The sequence below is a fragment of the Pygoscelis adeliae genome, unplaced genomic scaffold (genome assembly GCF_000699105.1).
Source record: "Pygoscelis adeliae isolate BGI_AS28 unplaced genomic scaffold, ASM69910v1 Scaffold94, whole genome shotgun sequence".
In the NCBI taxonomy this organism is placed as follows: Eukaryota; Metazoa; Chordata; class Aves; order Sphenisciformes; family Spheniscidae; genus Pygoscelis; species Pygoscelis adeliae.
This window is the reverse complement of record NW_008824547.1, coordinates 2,804,139-2,828,726: the sequence shown is the minus strand read 5'-3', so window position 1 is coordinate 2,828,726 and position 24,588 is coordinate 2,804,139. Positions and strand designations below refer to the sequence as shown.

Genomic DNA, 24,588 nt, shown 5'->3' with positions numbered 1-24,588 from the left:
AGCTGCGCCCAGCCCCTCCGGGACCTCGCGCAAGCCCCCGAAATGCAGCCCAGGTGGGGTGCCCCTCAGGTTGTCCTCCCTCTTGCAGGCACCACGGAGGAGAGGTTGATGGTTACTCCAGAGCACCAGGCAATCTCGTGTCCGTTTCCAGCTCTGATACACTCTAAGGAGGGTCGTGAAATTCCAAATCAAACATTTTCATAGTGCTTTGAGCTAGCAAGAACTGGAGAAATGTAGAACGCTGCTACCTGGCATCCCTCTTCTAGATATATAATCAAAATTACTCTTCCCAATAAAAGTCCTCAAACCTAAAATGTAAACTGCCTCCTCCTCACGAGCCCCTCCTCTCTCGCGCAGACACTGCGGGCATTAGCCAAGATGGGGAAACAAAGCCAGGAAACGCACCCGTCAAGGTAGCGAGTGAAGCAGGGATGGGTTACATTTGTCCTTCAGCCGGGGGTGTGCGAGAGCAACCGAGTTACATAAAACTACTGCGCCGGAGTCAGGAAGTGTTTCGGGCTCGAGTGCTGGGAAGTTTTCAACACGCTGCGCGCAGGAGGGAACCGAAACCTCCCCGTACTGGTTATCCTGGTTAACTAGTAACCCAAAATACAGCTTTGCCAGCCAGACTACAAAAACTACCATAGGGATCTTAACCGCAAGTAACCAGATTTAACTGTCAGACCTTACTTATTTTCACAATAGTTCAAAACTTTAAAAAAAAATCCTGTTCTATTCTATTAAGGTGCATAAATATTGATTTAGGTAACAAAGATAAACTTCCCCTCCCAGCTTCAGAAAATAGACGCATATGGGGGCTTGACACGTTCCCAGCACAGTGAATCCAGCTGGCTGATACCATGACTCTTCTAGGGATAAATTTCAGGGACTAAGAAAAGAGGACGAGTAGGGGAGAAAGCATTCTGCATTATGCAATGATTACATAAGCATTAGTTTACACTAGGTAGCTGGGAGTTGTGGTATTAGCTTTATACCAGGATACCCTCAGAGCAATGAGAAATAATAAAGAAGGGATTATTGCTGCCACACGCTTCCAAGGCCACCAAAATGGCAAACAAACAACAAGAACAAGCTGAACTTTAATCTCTGCCTCAAGCCCTCATCATAGCTTCTTTCAGGACCTGTTAAAAGGGAGGGGGGAGAAGACATCTGATACTCACTCCGAATTCAAAAGAGCGGCATGGGAAATTATCCCAGCGTAAAGCATCCTTCAGCATCTGAGTGCTCCTTTGTTGTTGCTCATGATGGCAATGGTATAAGAAAGGAGAGATTTCAAAATTAATAATACCTGGCATTTGCACTCCAGTCAAAGGAGTTCACAAGCATGACACAGTCCTCACAATAACCTGTGAAACACCCTCATGCCCATCTTGCAGAGGAGAAAACTAAGGCAAAGAAATTAGGTGGGCATCAGTGCTGAGTAACTCCCAAGTTGTTGGCTGTCTTATGCTCCGACCAACAGGTTCTCTTTCCTTTCCTTAAATATAATTTCTTACTTGGAAAAACAAAACACAGTTGTGGATTTTTTTAGAACTGTAACAAAGCACAGAACTTCAGCTGCATTCCCTTTCTCTGCTTCAGTCTCTAAAGTAATTTCAGAGGAATTTTTAAGGACTCTGTTTAATGAGGGAGGCATCACTTGGGAGAAAAATGCAAATTGTTGAGTTTGAGCCTGTGTGCCACTGCATTCCACTGGCACTTCTCCCATCAAGTGCAGCCAGAAAAGCGACCGAGAGCACTGGAGAAAGCTAATAAGACCAGGATGAAACACCATCACTCAAAGAACAATCTGTTTCTAGTTTTCCTTTTCAAAATATTGGTGCTGCTTTGTGTGCTGCTAAAGGAGTTTGACAAAGGGCTGCAAAGCTGTTCATGGCAGTGAGACTCACACAAGAATTGAAGCCACAATGTCAGAAGGACACCCCCATCCAAAATATGTAACATTCCAAAAAGTGTTACAGCCTGGAAAAAAGACAAGCACCGGTTCCTTCATAAGGGTTGCTAAAATTACAACTACCTCTATGGTCAAAAAAGAAGCATATGTGTATATGGGGAGGAGACAGGGCTCTTCTTAAATAAGAGACATTTTTCTTGCAGGGCAACAGCCTGTTTTCAAATGGGGGATAGGTAGTGTACTGCAACAAACCTTGATTTACTAGCTGGTGGGCGCTACCATAAAAATAATTAAAATGCCCTCTAACTTTCCAGAAACATTTATAAAATACTAAACCGATAGCACAGCACTGCATATACAAGCGCTTGCTACTTGCAACACCCCGAAGAAGTGTTCAGGCACCTGGAGTGAGAAAAAGCCATGTAAACCAGAGAGGAAAAGAAATGCTGACCAGCAGTTGAAGCACAAAGGCAGGGAAGAACATCATGTCTCAGTTCTGACCCAGACTCACTCTGTGACGTTGTGCAGTTTTATCATCCTCCCCGGGGACAACACGGCCATGGAGAAAGTGGGACGGAGACCCTCCTGGATCCACCAGCCAGAGCACAACCATGTTAGATCACTTACAAATGCTTCCTCAAACAGACACAATTTTTGCACTGGTAGAGCAGACTGTGATAAACCTTGCCCAGACTTTATAACTTGACGAGCAATGCTGTACAAGGAGGAGTTCATTTGCACTCTTGCTTTCTTATGTTTGTACAAATGACCCCAAAATACCTCTCCATCCAAAATTTTTGGAAGGCCTCTAACCTTGCATTCTCCCTCCATGACCTACAGCCTCATTTCCAAAAGCATCTTCCCTTCCCCTGTCTTCTCTTTTTATACCTATTATCTAGACTGAGTTACATAAGCCACTTGTATCACCCAGATTCCTCATTTATCCAAACTCATTTTGTATTGTAATTCCTTTCTCTTCTCAGTTCACACTCTCCCAGAATTAGCTTCTTTGTCCTGCCACCACAACGAGAGAACTAAGAAAGCAAGAAAAGATGGACTTCTTGCTAGAATCCACGACTTCCGCTAATGGACAACAAACACCGCATGGCTTATTTCTTTAAAAACTCCTCATGAAGACCACACTGCACTGGACTCCCCTAATAAACCAGGAACCCAGAGCTGGAACTCCTGGGGACCGTTTTTGACCAGCCTACTACCTTCATCACAGGAACTCTGGAGGTATTTGCCACAGGAACAAGGTGGAAGAACCTTGGCTTCCCCAAGTACCTGACCTCAAAGTAACAAGTTAAATTAGAAAGTTCTTCAAATCTGAATAAAGTTTTTTCTCCAACACACAACATCCTCCCACCAGCAACCAAACTAAGCAGTAACCATCCCAAAACTGTAAACTGGTATTAGGGTTTCACCAGCACCTTCCATTTGACAGGGGCGGGGAAGAGCCAAGTAGCTCTTAGTCTATTAGGCACTATTTAGGGGATCTGGAGCAAGCACCAACAGCTCTGCCTGGTGCCCAGACTGCTGGCCGGTCAGCAAGTCACCCAATATTTCACTGACAAAAGAAGTTCTCAAAACTCCTATCAAGTAGGATGTTGGGGGAAAGTATACACAAAAAGTTGAAGGGGGTGGGGGAGAGGACACTGGATATAAAATCATACTGATATTAACAACTGCCGCCTCTCTTGCTAAAAACCTATTTTTGCAGCATTACAATATGACAGCAGCAGAAACAGTAACAGCCAGACCCAGAATGTCACATCACCAAAGTCTTCAGAATTCAAAGCACAAAGAAAGAGCGAGCTTCCTTCTCATATCCACTCCATCAAGCCAACAAGCACTGCAAGACTCTGAAAATTCAACCATTTCCATCCCTGCCCAGTAGGTAGCAAATTAAAACCTGAGCCCCACAGAAGAGTCTCTGTTCCTGATGCACTTTGCTAGCCACTGAGTAGGGTGCTCCAGCACAGGGGTGGGAGAATGAATGGTCTGTAACAGGAAAGCAAGAGGGAAAAGAAAACGGGGCAGGGGGGACCAAAAACAAAACCACAAAAAAACCAACCTGCGTCCTACCTGGAAACTGCTGAGACTCATCCAAGAGTAACATGCTGCTCAGTGCGCTCAGGCAAGACCTCTGCCCGCAACTCTGCCCCAACACTTGTTCAATGTGGCCGCTCGCTCTCAGCCCTTCTGCTATTCTTGTCTCCGGGTCTTCAGGACAAAAGTTTCCAGTCACTCCCGACAACTCGTTATCTCTGCCCGCAGCCCAGCCAGCACTAAATCCACTCTCACTGGCTGTTCAGTTCGCAAGAGGGAAATGCCTCCTGATAAAAGAGTCCAGGGTACAGGCAGAGAAACCTGCACTTTAAGGTTTCTGAAAATAACTTTGGTAAATAGCTCCTAGTGCTTGAATCCACCCAGCCGGTGTGACGGTAATCAGTACGCATATATCTTCCCTGCACCCAGCCGAGACGGACCAGGGTCACTGTTATATAACTAGTTAAATATGCCTCGTGTTCAGCCTAAATAAAAATTGCCACTACCTCCTCCCCTGCTTGGAGAGTCAAACAACACAGCCCTGCCCGAGGTAGCTGCTGCTCCGCTGGGGACCGATGCCTGAAGCTGGGCTGCCCAGCTGGTTTGGCTTCGGTACGTGTTCCCGATCAGCGGGAGCAACCTCAGTTACGCCTGGGAAAAGAGTTTTAAAAGAGAGAAGAAGAGCAGGGAGGCTGAGTGGGTGTGTACGGGGGAGGTCTCTCTCCTCTCTCTCATCTCGAGCGGCAGAGCTGCACGCCTGTTCGGATCAGATCCCATTCACTCAGCCCGTGATCCAGTTCAACTAGTGGCAGAGACCAAGACTGAGAATAAAATAAAAATCCTTACATAACCATTCAGGCTCCGGCGGGGCCCCGCGCAAGGGGAATCCCAACAGACAACAGGACGTTCAGAGCTGGGGACATGTGGGACCGTAATCGCACTTCCAAGTTTCACAGCACAAAAGGAAAAGAGGGGGGGGAATGAGTTGCAAAAAGAGGTACAGCCTTTTTGGCTTTGAAAACAATCCTGGTATCTGTGATTTTATTAACTATTTGCATGATGCCTGCTAACTTCCAAGAAACCTGGACAACTGAGACTGAAACCTGAGCAACTCCTTGGGAGCTGGTAACCTGTTTGCACAATAATAGGCGAAAGAGCATTCCGTCCACTTCCTTAAATCAGCAGCTCGTACAGCACTGCTGCTCTGCAGAAGGCTCTCAGTGCAGAAAATGGACTATGAATGAGATTTGCCAGTTTTTAGGAAATAACCTTTCAGAATTTGTGGAGTGCAAGCTTATTCTAAGCAAGCCTTCCTCCCTATCATCCATCTGCACCAGCAGGACAGGTACAGGAGAGAATAAGTACTTTAGAGCTGTGCTTGAACCCCTAAAGGCTAACCATCATGCCCGGCTGGCCCTCTTCAGTGCTACAGAGACTGCAGCATGATTCCCTTCACAGGCATACCCAATGCCAGTAACAAACAGCAAACCTGGGCTGATAAGACGCGTAATGAAATCAGCTTGCTCTTAGCAAGCATTTGTCCACATAACGAAGTTAGCTCTTTGCTTGAAACAACTGGCAAGTGAGAGTCGGGAAAACCAGGACGGGCACAAGAAGCCCGAAGCAGGCTGTGTCTGAAGAGCCCTGGCACAGATCTGCAGGACTGCAGGACTATGTGCTGCACTCGTAACAGTAAAGGTTGATCTAGAGGTCTGCAAACACAGCCAGGGCAGAGCCCGGTTACTCTGTGTGACTCCAGACATTTTTATTAGACCTTTCATTCAAGAAGGTGGCAGAGCGCAGTGAATGCTTGCTACCACCAAAATATCCTTGCTGCTTCAGGGTACATCACAACTTTGAAACAAACTCAAGGTGCTATTTTCATAATTAGAGCCATATAATTTTTACCAAAGAAAAGATGAACTGTATTAAAATTAAGAGGCTTGGTAACAAGACAGCCTTTCACCTATGTCACAGATTCAAATAGCCTGGCTGGTAGACAAGAACATACAGTGTTTATCAAGGAGGAAAAGAGGGACAAATATATTAAGAAAAGTACATAGCTGAGGATCTTGCAGCAGGCCTTATAAGGACTTTGTAGGGTTGGAATAAATAACCAAACATAACCTCAGCATCTGACCTAACAGATTTATGAAACTGGGAAGCAAGATTTAAAGACAAGTATTTGTGTAAATACAACTGGGTACTTTCCAAGGTATGCTTATTACAGCAATCAAGCATGAGGAAAATGGAAGTTCAATACACTGGGGGAAGCAGGCAACCTATACCTGTCCTGCACAGAGCGATAAAAAGGGAATATCCTTCTTCACCTGAGTGTGCAAAATGGAAAGGAATTTTTCTAGCTTTTCTACTCACAACAGCCTACTGGTGAGGCCATCACTGTTAGCCATGATAAATATGTATTCACACAGCCAAGAATTAGATCTGCCAGAAACAGTCAGTTTATAAAACGATCTCCTCATGGAAGGTAATCTTGTTATAGATAAGCCCATTTGCTGAATAGCTTTTCTGTGAGGCCAGCCTTGCCAGTAAGGAAGAACATTCTCCCTCCCCTACAGGGTCTGAAATCTTACCTAGCTGTCATACCTCACCTACCTCACGCTCAAACCAGAAGCTCTTTGCAATTGTACGACTGTGCTATACATCAGAAGAGGCTTCACAAGAAACTGTTGTCACTTGAGAGGTTCCCTTGCAAACAACATAGGAGATTCCCCTGTTAAAAAAAATCACTATAAAATTTGTATTTGCATAGAATATCAAGATAAAGGCCCTTCAGAACAGAGTTTTTATTCAACTAACAAGTCTTTTCAGCAGCAATGTCACCATCCCTGAGCACTGCAATTTCATAAGGGTTAAACCCATACTTAAATCTGCCTACACACACAAGAAGCTCGATCGTGAAGTTTTTCAGGACACTAGATGCTCTGTACAGCAGAGAACATTGGAGATGGGGGGGTCAAACTAAACTCAGTTCAACAAAAAAGTTTCAACAAAATATCCCGAAACATATCACAAGTGACTCTCCTTCCCCATCCCTTCAAGCTGGAGTAGCTCCTTCCCCATCCCCATGCCTGTCCTCCACCTTGAACCTGGTTCTCTCAACCCACTGCTCCCCTTGCTGAGCTCTGCAGGCCGAGCAGCTCCAGGACAGCTCAACATGGACCTGATCCAAGCCCACCGAGTGCAGTGCAGGTGAGAAGCAGTGCAGGTGAGAAGCACTGGATCCATAATGTGCCACCATGCCTTTGGTCCCTGCAAGGTGGGGTGGTTCCCTTCTCTCCAATGATTGCCCCGTGTGCTGTTCATCCTCATCGCCGCCCTGCAGAACAGAAGAGACCTTCCTTGCCTGTCCTCGACTGCTCCACGCTGGCTGTGCAGTCCCTTCCCCACCCCACAGCTTTCTCACAGGCGTGCTCCACATTCACCGGCTGCTTCTGCGCACCCCACTGATCACCAACAAGTAGAGAAGCTGCCTACAAATGTGAATTGTTTGTAACACAAACTAGGCTTGACAGCCAAATTTCACTCTTGATTATCAGCCGCTAGTAGCACATACAAATATCCTTAAGGCTACTTTCCCTGTCCTGTTTTCCATGTTGTTTTAGCAACATGGAAAACACACAAGAGTATTGGGTTTGAGTTGGTTATGGTATAGGTGGTGTTTATCAACCTAAAACAGTTCAGACAGAATCAAACTCCACAACGCTTTTTGTTGGCAGCTGAGTATTGCTGGGCTTTGAGAATCATTTGCTTTTTAAACAAACACTGCACTGTAAATAAAAACTCTTTTTGAGTAAGACCTAAACCAACCATGGAAAACCAGAGGACTCTTTCCATTGATTTCAGTGAGTTTTGGACCGAACCGTAAGGCGTAAAATTTGATCAGTCTGTTTTTTCTCATTTTATTTGTATTCATATAAATCTTGGTTTATTTTCTTTCTCACACTCATCTAACTCATAACTGGGGGGGAAGTTGTACATAATGTAACAAAAATCTAATCACACAAAACACAGGTAGTGATGAAACGCAGTGCCGTCTGCAAATGCTTTTCAGACTATGGCAAAACATATACTGCTTCAGACTTCAGTCCCAGGCTTTCAAAGGTTGTTGAAATGTATTGAAGAAAACAAGCTGTTAGTAGACAAGATAGAATGATTTTAAGTCAAAGGATTTATATCATAGCTATTTATCATCATCTTAATCAAAGCTAAATCCATTGAGTTACAATCCCAGTTATATTCAAGAAACTGATTCTCATCTCGCCCTATAACTTGCTACATTTCTGCTGCTGAAGATGACACAATGTATTTGTGCACCACAGAAGAGTGATTTTGTACAACTTTAATTTCATTCGTTTTCACCTAAGTGCAAATTTGACATAAATCACAAGGTAAGAGTACACAAAAGCGCCATTTTAAAATTGCTTCTAACAGCTCAAGTATTTAAATATTTTACATAGAGGAAGATTACTACAGATGTTTTAATTGCAAAATTTGTTTTGACAGAGATTTACACTAAAAGTTTCTGTTCACCTAGCCCAAAAAGATTTTATCTTGTAGCTTTCTCCTGTCTCATTCCTATTTGCATATTTGCAAGTGAAAATAATGTCTTCTGACTCCTACTTAGAATTTTTTTGAGACTGAGTCAGTGAACTGCATGTTGAAGAAAATGTGAACAAGACATTTTCAACATCTGTAGTACAAACTACTGTTATTAAAATAAAAAACAGGTATTGCATCAAAAAACTTTGATCCAAACGATGAGCCAGACATTTCCGAAAATTCAGTGTTGCAGGTTTCTACAGAGCCTAAGCAGGAAATTAAAATGACAAATAAAGCAAATAACTGTGATGTGATATTGTGTTTTAAAATCTGAAGAATACTTCTAATTTAATTAAAACAGCTCCCCCTCCTTCCAAACTTGCTGCTGCTTCTTGGCTAAAAATATTATACTTGTACAACATATAGCTACATGCACATTTTATTTAACCAGGCATTAAAAACAGCACAATGCCAGATAAATTAAGGAAAAATGAAAATAAGGATCCCTTGCATAGTTTAAACTCAAATGCAAAACAGAGAAGTGTTTCACCCAGTCCATTTGAAAATAAAAGGGGCGCTGCCTAAAATGTAAAGTAGAGGATTTTGACTTTGGCTTCATCACATTTATCAGGTGACCTTGGCAAAGTCACTTTGCCACTCCTTACCTGTTCAAGAGGGAAAATACCACATTACAAATTTGCTAATTAGTTTCCTTGTGATTTTGTCATGGTTTCAGAAGTTGCAGATGATGGAGTACGGTATCTATTAGCAATGACTAGGTGTGGCACAAAACTGACTATTGAAAACATACATGGGGAAAAAGGTACCAAACGTGACAGAGAAGTAAGTGTGACTGTCCTTCGTTAGAGATTCTCTGGCTGCTTTGTGAAAAGAGAAAAGCAAGTTTTTGGCCAATAAAGCACAACCCCCATATCCTGAAAAGCAGGAAGAAACAAGATACTTCTCCTCTCCATGGAAGACTTGGAGCAATTCTTTGTTCAGCTAATAACCGCTCGCTCACTGACCCTGCTCCCTGTGCATTCATGCTACTCTCATGTTTGTGGCAGCTTTAAAAAAAGAGAGCATGCAGCTACAGGTAAAAAAAAATTTGAAAAAATCCATATCCATATATATAGAAAATGCAGAGCCATGGACGTGGGCTGTTCCTGAACCGCATAGAAGGATTTCTATTTTGTATTCCATCATTGGCAATAGATCAAAGGGAAGGAGGAAGAAAAGAGGGAAAAAAAAGCATAGCTAGTTATAATACCACATCATTTCACGAGATCAGCCAGTCTCTGTGCCCAATCGGCGGGTGTGAAGGAAGCAGAGCTCTGGCGTCATCACCTCCTTTTAAAGAAGTAAAGCAAGTCATTACTCCAGGTTATATAACACTTAGACTATGCCAGACTTTGTGCCACCCTCTCAAAAAGGAAGCCGCTGTCGGAGAGCCTGGGAGGGGGGCAGAGGAGTCACGAACGTTTTCATTTTGGAGCTTCCCCTTGCTTAGGATAAGCAGAGGAGACCGGGAAAGAGCCCACACTTTTGGACAGAGCAGGCAGATGGCAAAAGGCTCAGCGACTGACCTGCAACATCGTCAGTCTGTAATTCCCTGCAAAGGGGGCTGGGGGGACAGCACTCGTTGGGATCTCATCCTTCCTGCCCACAGCAGCCCTCAAGCTACACCTCACCCTGCCTGTATTCTCACTGAGAATAACCTAGTTCACAGGGTTAGTTAAAATGCTTGAATCAGTCAATAAAACCCCCACAAACCCCAGGCGCCGCTCCTCCCACACTCCTCTCCATTCCTGTTACCTTCCCCTATTCGTCCCAGATTTATGGGCAAAGAGCCTGTAGACAAGGGACTTCCACCTGCCTCTATCACCCTCCGGCAACCGAAACTGCCCCAACACACACAAAATGCCCGGCAAGGCAACCTGCAGCTCTGGGTTCGGTAGAAAGGGAGCTAACAAAGCGTACAGTACTGGCTGTTCCCAGCAAAGCACCCAAGAGGATTTTTTTTGTCACCATTTAGCGAGTCCAGTAAAGCCACTTCAAGGGAGCTGGGTGCCTGCCACAGGGTCTGCACGGGCATTAGCAGCTCCCGTACAACGTGCTGGGTACACAGATACTTGCTAGCTGGGCAGGTCCAAACCTCTCAGACTGCACACAGAAACTCCATTTGTTCTGAAAGACAGACTGTACTACAGGGAAACTGCCAGAATAAAAATAATGGGTAAAATATGCAGCCTTCTGTAACAAAGCAAAGTTCCCACAGAAATCAGTGGGGCTTTTGGCTAAGTATGAGAGGCAAACCTTCTCCCCTGCAATTTCAATGTAACCTTTCTGCACTACTCAGTAACCACGACTGCTAAATCTGCAAATGCTAGTATCCAGTCTCTTTTCACCTTTGATACTGACTATATCTTTTCTATTTCATTCAGCTGGATTGTGGAAACATAGAAGACAGCCAGCTCCTAACTTTCTAGGTCTTAGGAAACCAACACAAGTCTCAAATGTAAGATTTGCGGAGGCAGAGAGCGTATGCTTAACAGACACAAAGCTACTTCAGAGATGCTCTTATCCCTTTCAAGAACTGAGAAAACAATAAAAACCCCTCAACTTCTTAGTTATAGCAAGTCACCTGAGAAATGCATCCAATATCTGCAGTTAGACACAGGTTTGCTGACAACCAGCCGACTTGAGGTTGAGCCCCACAGTCTGCACCTGTATGATAAAGCGTATTTAAACACTCTGATCCATAAGGATCATTTTCTAAGGTAATGCAGTTTCCCATAACAATTTAATAAGGTTTAAACACATGCCAATATGCAGGATATTAATTCACAAGTAAATTCTTTCACATGTAGTAATTATTTTTGTATCTCTATGATACCACACGTGACATCCTCTTTGCATGCAACTACTGGCTTGGGAGACAGTCTACAAAAAGTCACTATAAGCATTAAAATCTACCTGTTTGTTTAAGAACAGCAAAGTGCACAGTGGTACATAGAAGTTCAGGTTTGGTTTCCCACACTTACAAAGATCAGGGCCATTGCAGGGGCAACAAACTTACTGTTGAGAAGAGGTTTGCTTCCCCCAGGATATGCCCTTCTAGCTTCTTTAGAAATAGTACTGGTGGACTCCAGAGGGAGCTGCATCCAGCCACAAGTAACCAAAATAAAAGAATCAAGATAGGAAAGTCCATCAAGAAGGAAAAAATGGAAAGATGTCAATCACTACTCTTCTCTTCCACCCAAGAAATCCACCTTGCGGTCTGCAAACAGTAACTTGCAGATTAAATTACAGGATTATTACTTACTGGCATATATCATTCTGGCAAACATACACACAAGAACACAGCAGAGCTTAAAATTAAAGGAACCCTCCTGATCATCTTCAGTGCTTTTCTAGATTTAGGGAAGTCCTGACTTTTGTTTCTTTCCACACCTTTTTCTCCGACTCATCCACTTTCAATCAACAAAAAGAGCCTCCTCTCCACTCCAAGCTTTCTCCGACAGGCCTGCGCCTTTCCTTAGCCCCTGCCAGCAGCCTCCAGCTAAACAATAAGGACAAGAGATCAAAGCACATGTATCACCAGTCTGAGGCAGAAAGCAAGAAGCAATCAAGTCCACTGTGCCCATGTACTGCAGCAGATGGAAGCACCTCATTAAGGGGTTCCTCAAAGAGCAGCTAGTCTCTGAGGCTGCCTCGACCTTGGGATGCCCATCTACCCTCAATACCACCTAAAGACACAGCTGTGAAAAGCTGCTTTCTAAAAGGAGTTGAGAGATTAAAGAAATAAGTATGTATTTTCTTCTCCTCTTCTTAGGGAATGCATTTCATTTTCTAGTAGATAGGGAGGACAACTTAAAACCAGTGTTTCCTAAGAGAAAATGGCGTGCAGTCTGGTCAAAAGTAGAAGGCAAAAAGATTTCAGGTTGCTGGGACTAATCTCCATTTACCAATACAAGCAGGACCACCCAATTCAAGAAAAAAGTGCAGGTAAATGACTTTCTAACAGCAGCTCCCTTTTTTTTTTTTTTCTTTTCCTCCAGCAGTATGGGCCTTTCTAAATCTGGATATAAAATGATAAAGAACAGGATATCGTTTAGCAGGGTGTTGTTCAGGACACTGTCTCCACACTCTGCCTCTCAGTTTCATACAGGTGAGTATAACATGACCTAATTTATAAGAATAACTTCAGATGAAAAGCAAAAACTCATGTATATGAGCAGGAAGAGCCTACTAAATGAACAGATTTATACAAAAGACTTTCCTCTCTTCCCCTGTAAGAACAGAAATTTGCTCTATTCCCAACCTCACACATCCAGCTGGGGACTCCCACACACACCACAGTTTTGTTTTGTTCCATCACTTTGTTGGGGAGAAGAAAAGATGGAATGACTTTGGGGTGGGAAGCCCATGAATAACACGATCTCCTAAGATGAGCAGCAGCTCCCTGCACCTCAAGGAAGCATTCATGTATCATTCAAAAAAACATTAACCCACTCTTCCACATGACTTTAAAAAGATTTCCAAAATAATTTCAGCTTTAATAACTCCAGGTGCTAATGAACTTACTAGAAAGTATGGCATTCACTACTGATCTTCCCCTCAGGTTAGGCAAGGAAATTATCCAGGCAGCTACAAATCGATTTCATTTTCAATGTAATTGCACCCCTTGCTGCATGCACCATGATGATGAGCCACAAAGAGCCCTAAAGGAACATCACATTAAACAAAATCCACTCTTGCTATAATTTCATGCCAACATTTTTCTCCCCAACCACCAAGTGAAACTTGTACGCAAAGCTGATCCAGTAGTAGTACCCCTTTAAATAAACAGGCTTTCCTCTAGCAAGAGTTCAAGGAAAGTAAAGATCTTTTCAAACCTGAATCGACAGTGGCTGTCATCTGAAGTCAAGTACTCCCGCCTATCTTGGGAAGCTCAAAACTGTGAGTATAAAGTGGCACACTCAAGTTCAAACAAAAAGTGGCCACTGAAATACATTCTGGATCATGCTCCTAAAACAAGAGGTAACTGTTCGAATCTGTTATGATGCTATCAAATGTCATAGACAGGGATGAGCACAGTTTTAAGAGGTTAGGGTGAGGAAAAGGGTCTCTCTTACCCCTCACTAACCTCCCATGCCAATCTTTCAGAGGTTCTGAGACTTGGCCCTGGTGCCTTCACCCTACTAAGAAGCTGCAGTGCACAAGAGCACAGGCACCTGTGTGTCCTCCGCTCTCCTGGGACTTGCGATTCTGTACCATCAACACAACTGTGCTCCTCATTCAGCCCTCTCTTAGGGTCCGTATGTCCATACAAACCCCACACAGAGCAGTTTTGTTTTGCTCCAGCACTTTGTCAGGGAGGAGTAGGAACAGTATGAGTTTGAGGTGGGAAGAGGGAGTGCAGACTGCCTCCATCTTCTCCTGTTCTCCACTAGTCAAACAGAGATGCCACGGAGCTGGCACACCCCCAGCCCTGGGGAAAGAAAGAGGGGATGGGACAGGAGAAAACAGGCAAAGTGGACAACACAGTGCTGAAGACAAGGCTAATTGTGTGGAGATTGTCATATCACAATAGTAGCATCTAATACGCTATTAATTGGTGTTGCCTGGTACAGCTGCACATTAAGAATTGCAGTACTACCATGGTGTTGGAAAATTGTCCACTGCTATACCCCAGAAGTACCGATTCCAATCCCTGTCTGCTGTACCACACACCCTGTAATGCAAATACAACTAGTAGCCTCTGAGAACAGTGTCTGAATGGCTGTGCTCATTAAGGCATCTTTCAGAGAACTGAAGCAACCAGCTCTTTACACTTTTACCCGAAGTACACTTTAAAAAAGTGCTTAACCCATATACTCAGTGATAAGAAAACAAGCAACTTGCTATCACTATTAATAGCAGAATTACAGCAATACGTATGAGGAAGAGACAATGAATTCCAGAGACTTCAATCAGAATAATCCAAAGACATTTAGGAAGTGAAAAAACAGCACTACAGTGGGATTCATTCAAACACTCAACAGCTTTCCTTGGGAAAGCTCGGAGGTATGAACAGTCCCTGCATTTGAAATGATCTGTAAAATCCATATTGGAGGTTTCTTTCCTCTTTGCTCAAATTAGCTTTTATTCCTATGGAGCTCTATACAGCCCTGAGCAACTTACTGGGATCAGAGAAGAAGTGCAGGACTTGAAACAGCCCTTTATCTCTACAGTCATCAGTACATCACATTTCTAGTGAAAAGGATTTAGGGAGTTAACGAAAGAAGTTCTTAGCAGTCATGCACTGATATCACAAAATCGAACATGATAAAACAAGTGCTGCTACCCACAAGTGATGAGAAAACAGATGCAGTGGGCAGGGATGACAAGGCTGGAAAAGCAGTGGAAGCCTCTGGCTAGGACTGAAGCACGCTGCTAGGATGGGTGTGCAGTCTGGCAGCCACTGGGAAGGGGTTGTAAGTGTCAGGGTAGGTATGTCCTGGAAGAAGTGTTCTAGAAAGACTAAAGCTGTAAGAGCTCCTACACATGATGCTAAGGTTCATTAACTGACCACCACTGAAGAAATGTGCAAAGGATGTAAGCTATGTGGTTATATTAAATATTCAGAAAACTAGCCTTCTGTGCTCTTTTACTTCCTTGAGGACAGGGGGGGAAGGTTTAAGAACTGCTTTCATTGAGACTGAAAGTTTGTACCATAAAATTCCAAACTAAACTCTAGACCATCTGTGGCACAGCCTATACTGAATGCAAACAAAACTTCAGGTTCTCAGAGCAGAAATGAGAAAAACTGCACCAAAACTGAAGACGGCACTCTTAATTACGAGAATGTGAAAGAACACACAGAAAATTCTGAAACTGAAACCACCACAAGTATTAATTCCACACACAACATGTATCAAAAAGACGAAAACAGGTTAAATGTGCAAAACACAAGTCACTGCTAAGTCTGAGACCAGACTGTCCACCATCAACAGATGTGGACAATACCACATTAGCCCTGGAAGGCTCGTAAGTAATCTGAGTCACCATCTGGAAAACCTACGTTCCCAAAACAAAGCCATTACACTTTGCAAGCAAGCAGTAAAAATATTAGTTTTATAATTGCTATAATCACTATTATTTAAAACAAGTGATCAGCTTCAGTTTGGAGAAAGCGTATATGCAGCCTGTCACCCTTCCAAGGAAATAACTGTGAAAGATTAATAATCTTCTAAATCTTGTAGTGCTAGAAATACGCAAGAGCCCACCCACGAGGGAAGGATCCCCCCAGGATCCCCAAGGGAACATCTACAGAACAACCACAATACCAGGAGGGGAGGAGAACAGCACAGCTGGGAACAGGGAGAACAAACTTTTAACAGAAATTATTAAAATTAAGCTTTTAAAAAGCTTCACAGTATAAACAGTAGAGCACTTCCTTCCCTCTTGTGAATAAAAGTAACTGTCTGTTCCTAAGAGGATTTTTATGAATGAGGGTCACTACAAAGAGATGGGACTGTAAACATCAGATGGGCAAAATAAAATGTTCCTCTTAATTCGGAAGTTATCTATATTTCATAGGCCAAATAGCAGGAGACTGGTTTTATATTAGATTTAAGGTAATATAGATGTCAAATGACATTTCTGAGGCAGTATGTAGCTGTGAAGAGATGATCAGGAAAAGCAGAGCGGACACCTCCACAGAAAACAATAATTATACAGTTAAGCGCACAGAAAGCATCCTGATACTCTGGCAGACAGAATTAAAGCTGAAACAATCTGAAACCTCAGAGGCAACCTAGCTTTGCTCAGACTCTGTAAGAGAGAGTTTTTCCCGTACCTAATGAACAACTATAAAGACATTTTATGTTAGTTATATGTAAATTGTCTTTTTACTCTTCCTCATTATTTCCTACATTTGTAAAAAAATATTTTTAATTAATCACTAAAGAAATGTAAAGCATAAACATGTTTCTAGCATTTTAAGATGAAAATAAACAGCTGTCATTAATGGTTAGCGATGTTCTGATCCTACATAAATTTTGTTTGCTTTGGAAAGAATAATCCTGATAAACGATTATGAGTATTCAGCCACAATAATATAGATGTAGATGATACAATACATAGGTCTATGATAAAATAACCATGGGGAATGACCCACTGGGACATGACATACAGCCACTCCTCTCTGTTAATACAAGTTTGTCTACAACACCACGCTTCCTATTGCTCCACTGGGTGCAGGTTCCCGTGAACAAAGTGACAAGGTCACCGCTAGTCTCTTTGAGACAAAGTAATCTGTGGCCCTATAACTCTACCTCCTGGGAATTCCCTTGTTTCTTACCTGAACTAACACTTCCATTTCTGCTACTTTCTCATTAGAAAAAGCCATCACGTGAATAAAATCAGGCGAATAAAATTCATTTCTGTAAACATTTTATAAGCATTTTAAATCAAAACAGCATCTTCAAGTAGCACGTGGATGAAAGAATATTAAAAAACCCCCAAACAACACTTGAGGACAACACTGTACTTCAAAACCAAAAGTACTTTAGTAACTAGAAGAAGAGAGAAGTATCTGTCTTTAACACATTCTATGCTAAGAAAAGGAAAACTGTTCTCAGTAGGTTGAAGCAGGTGCATTCAAAAATCTGCACACCCTTTGGAACTATTAAATATTACAATTTTAAAGGAAGCAAATACAGCATCCCCTTAAGCTCGGGCTGTAGTTTTATGACACAAGGAGTTTGGTGGCAAATACAGCATGGGAAATTCCCACCTGAGCCATGCACTCCTGTCTACGTGCCCTAGAACATCAGCCCTTCTGCTGGACCAACAAACATGTTTCTAAGATCATACCATGAACCAGAACAGTTACCTAATCTTGCTTAAATGTAACCTGGACAGCACAGGTCCACAAACAGCTATATTGGTCCTAACTGAAGAGGAGAGTGGGGCAGTCATAACTACGTGAGGATAGAAGGTGACAACTTACTTTGCCAGCACTGCCACCTTTCATATTGTAAAGCTAACAAACCAAAATAAACCCAACCTGTATGCTGTCAGAAAAGAATATTTTCCAGTTGTTAAAGATGATTACTGTAAGTGAGCAATAATTGCCCATAGCATCCATTAAATGGTTTACCTATGGGCAAGCCAGTGATGTAAATATATTTAATTTCACCAGATCCTTTTAATAACACACGTAATCGTAAATTGATTTATTTACTTCTTTACAGAATTGCTTCCACAGAATCTGTAGCTATTTTAAAAATTCTATCCTCCTTACAATTTATGCTTGTGGCTTGTTTTCACAATGGAAATTTTTTTTGGCCAGGAGTCCAAATTTAACCTATATTAAACCCCATTTTAAACTGAACACCCACATAAACACTTCTCCCCACCAAGCGCTGGACAAATTGTAACCCTTATGCTATCTACCAAGGTGTCACTCACCAAAATTAGTAACGCCAGTTTTGTATAACAAATGTATGCAGAGATTCACAACCCCATTCACCTACCACTCTCATCAAGTAAGTCCTCCTCGTCATCCCCATCATTGTCCTCCTCCATCGCCTCCTCCTCATCTTCCTCCTCCTCCTCTTCCATATCCTCCTGCTCCAAGTCCGGGTCCAGGTCCGGATCACTCCCTGAGATTGACTCGTCTGACATGATTCCCAGTGGTGCTCTTTGTGCATTACCTGCTCATGTTCTACCGTGAGGCAGCCCTGCGAGAAAAGAAAAGAGGTACATAATGAGCCCAGTAAATCCCAATCTTTGAGCCTCAAGGCTCAAAATCATAGCAGGATTACTGCATATAAAAACACAAACCTGCCATCAGTCTTTTAAATAACAGTTTTATCAGACTATGCACAAAATCCTCTGTAGAAAATGGATGCCGTAAGCAATGTATCATAATGATACAGGCCTGGCACTGTAGAATCAGTATCAGAACCAATATATTAACTAATCACTCAAAAAACCACCTCTTTCTTGGTATCCTTGACATGTACACAGCAGAAAGATTCCTAGTATCAATGTCTGATTATACAAAGATGCAAAAAGAAATAAATTATGTGAACAATTTCAGAACACTACCATCCAAACACGAAGCATAGAAAAAAGGATCAGACTCAGAATCTCATATGGCTATCTGTTAGCCTGATCCCAAAGCACTGCAAACACCATCGCAGTATGCAGACCGCAGGTCGCAGACAGAAACCACCCTCCTGACTTAGCTGTACCTGCTGCGAAGGTCACCCAGCTACTCATCACAGACTGACTGCAGTCTCCATTCCAACCAACAGAACAGACAGCGTTACCTTAATAACGGTACGGACAGAGGACAACAAAGATCCAGTTTTTAGAAGTTGTACGTCCCTTTGTAAAGCAGGGTAAGAAGAAAAGTAAACACAAAGGAAGGATGGATCAGAGAGAATTTGCATTTCCTTCCTCTAAAGGACAAGATCGGAGCTGGCTGTGCATAACTCCTCTGTTACGCTACTCCGGTGCATCACAGCAGAAGTCATGGTACAAAACAACAATGAAGCTTAAAGAGAGGGCCAGGGCAATCACGAAGTCACAAGTTTATCTGTTCAGATCATGCACTGTCACTTCTGGACAGTGATGGGTACTCCTCTTCCATACAGAAAGAATCATCATAAAGGAGCTGTGTAAGATGGATGAAAAAAAGAAACACAACCAAGAAAGGAAAATAAAGAAGGCATCTTGATCTCAAGGAACATAAAGCAAAGGATGTGTTCAAAAATCAAGCCTCAGAAGAATTACTACCCACGCATTCCCCAGAAAGCTTTGAAGAAAGAGGGAAACATTTCCTCGTCACTCATTTTCCACTGCCCCCTACTTACACCACATTTCCAGTGTAAACTATGAAATGTTTGAGAACTAATCAGTCACTTAAAAAAAAAAAAAAAACAAACAACTTCTAAGCAGATAAGGCAGCATGCATATCTACAAACACTTAAAGAAACAGAAAAATTTCATTTTCAGCTGCGTTTCAGCAGTAACTAGATGAGCTCAGAAACTTGAAGGTTAAAGACACAACTCAACACCCCTGTAGCAGGGCTGAAAATCTAACTGTCAAGTATGCTGAATTATTCCAGCTGAAGTCATCAGTTCCTGCTTTGCCTCTCTTAGCTCCTCAATAACATCGAAGAGTGTCTGAAAGAAAATAAACACAAGGGAAGAACAGGCTTTGCAGAGATTGGTATTAGAATAGGAAGCCTTTCACCACTAGGTCCCAGGAGCACTTTACCACCAGGCAGAGACAACTGAAGTCCCTACACTATTACACATGTCACACAAAATAAGTTGGCTTAGTCAAGCAGATGGTAGAAAAGGCCAAAATCTAAATTAGCTCAAGTGGAACTGTGCCAGTTTACACAAGCCAAACAGATTTATGCAGCTTCTGTGGTCCGCTGGTAGGCAGGTACCGAGCCCTGTTGCTGTCAGACTGCTGCAATACGGTGACCCCCGGGCACTGCAAGGTCCGGCACTGCTTACTTTCTGATGTCTGGTGACTTCAGTCAGGGACTGCAGACACAAAGCAATCTGTTATCAGAAGTTTTTCCTGACAAATGCCATTCTAAAGCCTATGTGTATTTCAAAACAGCAGCTTATTTTTACTTTTAAATAGCAACAATGTTCCCTTCCAGTTTATATTCAGCCCTAAAGAAAACAAACATTGTTTTACTCTTTACAGGTTGTACTCAGGCCTGTAACTGTAAAGCTGCACGTGTTTCCTTACATTTCAGAAGGAGACGGTCAGTAGTGTTACCTTTGTAGGTCTCTGCTGGTCACCTGCGATTTCAAGGGGACTTATTTATTCCCATGTTGTTCGTACTGTGCTATAAAACACTTTGCATGCTATCTGCTGGAAACCATATCAACAGAAGCATAATGCATGTTTTACTACCCCAGCAAACTAAGCACCAACCAAAAAAAAAAAAAAAAGAAGAAATACAAACACTACTAAAATGGCAGGAATTAATTCTCATCTACAAATGGGAAAAGCAGAAGTGCTGTAAGGCCACTAAACGCTCCAGGTCAAAGAATGACACGATACAGTTTCTCCCATCAGTATCCTCCTGTGTATCATCTCTCAGGTTTCATTGTTTGTCGCACAACCTTAAAAAAAAAAACCCAGCACAAAACACTTCCTGAAAACTGTTTAAAGGAAAGGATACGGATCCTTGTCTTTCTATAAATAAAAACAAACCCAGTGGAGAGCAGCTATCTCTCAGACTGGAGTACAAAAGGGCTCTAATCTAAGCTTTATTTTCGTTTAGCAGTAAGTACGTGTTCTTTATAAGCTAACTCTTGACACCCGTTCAGCAGCCCTAGCCTTATGCAGGAGAGTTAAACAGAAGCTTTTGAAAAGACTTAATTAAATCTTGCCGAAGCTGGGTGAAACAAAGATGGTTAACTCCTCTGTGCCTATTGTCATGTAGCTGTCTGTCTGTCTTCCTCCCATCCTCCTCCTCGGCTCTGGCAGCTCCGTAGCCGCTCTCCATTGCATAAGCCTCGGGTCTCGGGAGGGCTCCCACCCTGCCTGGTGGCACCGGGAGCACGCAGCAGGGACACGGCACGGCAGGCAGGTAGGCATTGCACAGCCGCGAGACTGCCCTCGTTTCTCACACCTATCTGACCCAGTTCGGAGCCTTCCACCAAGGGGAATTACACAACAGGGCCAGATTGTAGCTGCTGCTACTGTTCTATGGCTGAGTTATTCCAACCTGCCCCATCTCTTGCCTTTGCACACACAGGTGCACCATGCTCAACATTTAATCGCTGTAGGAAGGGCACTTTGCAAGAGATAAACAGATTACCTTCAACTAATGAAAGTTACCGGTTGTCTGGACTTTCCAGCTGTCCCACATTAGATCAACCTGCAAGCCTCCTGCCCTGCGCAAAAAGGGAAGCTGCACCCCAAGCGGTACGCCGTTAAGTCCATACAGTACAGTGCCCAGTTCAATACATGGTGAGGCCACTGAGAAAACAGGGTGGAGTATTGGGGGAAAACACTGAAAAATTCCTCTTGCTTACTCAGGGAGGAGAAAAGAGCTGTCATGTTTATCCTACCCAGGAAGTTAAACCCTGCAATCAACTGCACATCAAATTAACATCCAAGACAGCCTCTCTCATGTATTATGTCCTGTCTTTCAACAAAGATAAAAATAGTTCAGAAGTTTTTTGGGCTTTATTTTTTTAAGGTAGAACATTTCAGATAGTAAGTAAATGCCATGTGGTGATGACTGCCTCCTCCTCAGCCTGCACAGAAAGGAGACCCAGTTCTGGATGAGGAAACTTCAAGGGCTTGCAGATTCAGACACATTTCTGTTGTCCTCGTGTTCTTCTTTCACTCTGCAAAGGTTTAAAATCACCATTTCTTCTTACGTATGAAGTTAGAGAGAAATGTGAAAGCAAACTTTTTCCCTTCTAAGTGATAGTTTTTCACCACAGGGTTACACATGCCATGAGCCAAACTATTAAGTGAAACAGCAAACATCATGGGATCTGGTGACTTTGCCCATTTCTGTACATCACTGCTTTCATCAGAGGACTCATCAGCACTATAAAAACTAAACTATTATTTATTTAATTAACTATTACAAATACAAACAAGTAAAAAGGAAGGATGCAGGACAGGGCAGACTGGAGTCCTTCCCCACCTGAGCAAGGAGGAGCAGGATTCCCCTGTACCCCCAGGAAGCCACAGAAGCCAAAGTGACTTCACAGAAGCTCTTTGCCGGCTACAACACAAGTAATATAGGCACAGGACATGCTCGTTCCTGAGTACACACACATCCCATACAAATCCCTTCAGAAAGGGCAGGTTTAACACTAATGCTACTACGGTGCTGAATAGTAAAGAGGATTCCATCACCTCCCCAACCTCCAGCCAAGCCCAATATCTGGGACTCATCAAGATTTGTCCCTTAAAGCCTGTTTTGTAACCAACACTTCACATTGGTCATTGTGGTGCCTGGCCATAGAAACAGGATCAAGCACGCTGGCAAATCACAAGAGGATTTGCACAGAAAGTTTAATAAAACCAAGTATTTCAAAGTCAGTGCTGCATAACGCTCTTCAGTTCCTGCTATACAGTCATGTTTTATGGTAATAATAATTTCCTTTATCTTTTTGTTTGTTTGTTTGGCAGCAAAACAGCAAAATGGTTGGTTGCCTGGGGCCATAAGATTTCTCTTATACACTCAGCTCACACACAAACACTTCAGACTGGATGCATACGAAGGTAACTGCTGGCTCCTCGGGAGAAATACCATCTTTTTGCTAGACCACACACTAGCACAGTTTTGGTACCTTATAGGTAGCCTTCAGTAACTAACGGAAAATTATTATAAAGCATACAGATGGATCACTAAAGAAGTCATGAGCTTAAGCTTCTCTGTAAGATAAAAGAATCTTGTAACAGTTTGCAAGTAACAACTGGCAATGTTATTGCAGAATAACAATGAATACTTTTCTGTTCAATTTAAATATCTAGTAAGAAATAAACCTGAGACCAGTGGGTTTGGACAGTTTGATTATAAAAAACATTAGAACTTCTCTAATGTATGTTATATAACATATGAACATCTCTATTTGACATTATCATGTAAAAAATGGCGGGGGAAGGGGGAATCACTTAAAAGGATAAATATTTTCTCAAAAAAGAGCCAACAGTGTTATTGACCAATACTAGTCTAGCAGATCCCCTATATGTTTTTAACAAAGCAAACTTAACTGTTTACTGAAAAATCAGCAGAACTTCTTTCCCCCAGAGATAACCCCCACAAATTGCATTTAAAGCCATCCTTAATTGACTATTTCGTGATTTAAATCCCTTCTTCCTTTGCAGTCTGAGACTGTTAAGACTCAAACGATACAGTTTTTCAGCTGTGACTCAGGGATAACTGGTGGCCACACACTGCTAGCTGGGAAGGAAGAAAACAATTCTCCTCCTTCATTTCCTCTTGTTCAAATCACAGTGAAACTAAGTGACATTGATCCCATCTCTAAGTGATGTGTTTAATACAGGAATATTAAACTGAAGAAAGGAAAAAGCAGCAGCCTCTAAAATCATAAATTGGAGAGCATCTGCTTGCCCTGGACCACTCTTCTGAGGAAGGCAAGTGTGCTTCTCCCCACCCCACGCAAACATAGGCACAACGCATCTAGGCTTCGCCCACATTTGATGCGAGTATTAAGGAGCCCACTGTGATTTGTGGGGAGCAGGAATCGAGAGAAAAAATAAGAGTGCTTTAAAAAACACTTCCATATATCAGTTTTGGGAGAGTTGCAGGACCTGCTCTTTTATTCTCTCTAGGTTAACAGTCTCCTTCCTAAAAGGCACCAGAACACTAAAAACAGCCTGAAACTGGTTGTTCCCTGACAACAAAAACAACAAAAGCTGCTGCAAGAAGGGGTGGGAGAAAGAAAAAAAACCCTAAAACCAACCCATAAAGAAAGAAAAGGGGGAGCTAATCCTTCCCCTCTGCTGACATGACAGTGCTGGAACAGAGAATGTGACAATGAACATTACATAAGGCCTGGCTCCCACTGCGATCCCGAACAAAAAGAGCCAGCGCGAGTCAATGGCAGCATCTGCAGATCATTACACAACCCGGACCGGTGGCAGCGGCACACACCGGCGTCATCCATCAACTGCTGCGGGAACCTCCTGCCACAGCGTCCTTTCTCTCCTGCATTTCAGAATGGATGTGAGTATACCCTACTGCCAATAGTGTCAACATTTCGTAACCTTTAAAGAAAAAAAACCTGAATATGTCAGGAATATGTCAGCGCTCACTTCCACACAGACTTCGTAAGGCACTAACAAGTGCTGTACCTCTGGACAGAGCCAGCAGAAATGGGCAAACTATTTTTGTGTTTGTATATATGTATGTATACAATTATTTGCCTAAACAATGTTGCATTGCTTTTAAAAGCAATTTTATTTTATTACATTAAAGTAGAAATTGGCTTCCTATAAAGCAACTCTTTCCTTTGAAATACTCGAAATGTCCTCACCA

General features: G+C 42.7%; 1 protein-coding gene across 3 annotated transcripts in view; it reads right to left on the bottom strand.

The window, feature by feature from the left end:
• RAD54L2 (RAD54-like 2 (S. cerevisiae)) overlaps positions 1 to 24,588 on the bottom strand; it is a 55,424-nt gene that overhangs the window by 28,854 nt on the left and 1,982 nt on the right. For all 3 annotated transcript variants that reach the window (XM_009321832.1, XM_009321830.1, XM_009321831.1), the window contains exon 2: positions 18,055 to 18,261. In XM_009321832.1, coding sequence (XP_009320107.1) covers positions 18,055 to 18,205 — 151 coding nt within the window. In that variant the 5' untranslated portion in view covers positions 18,206 to 18,261. The remainder of the gene's footprint in view (positions 1 to 18,054; positions 18,262 to 24,588) is intronic.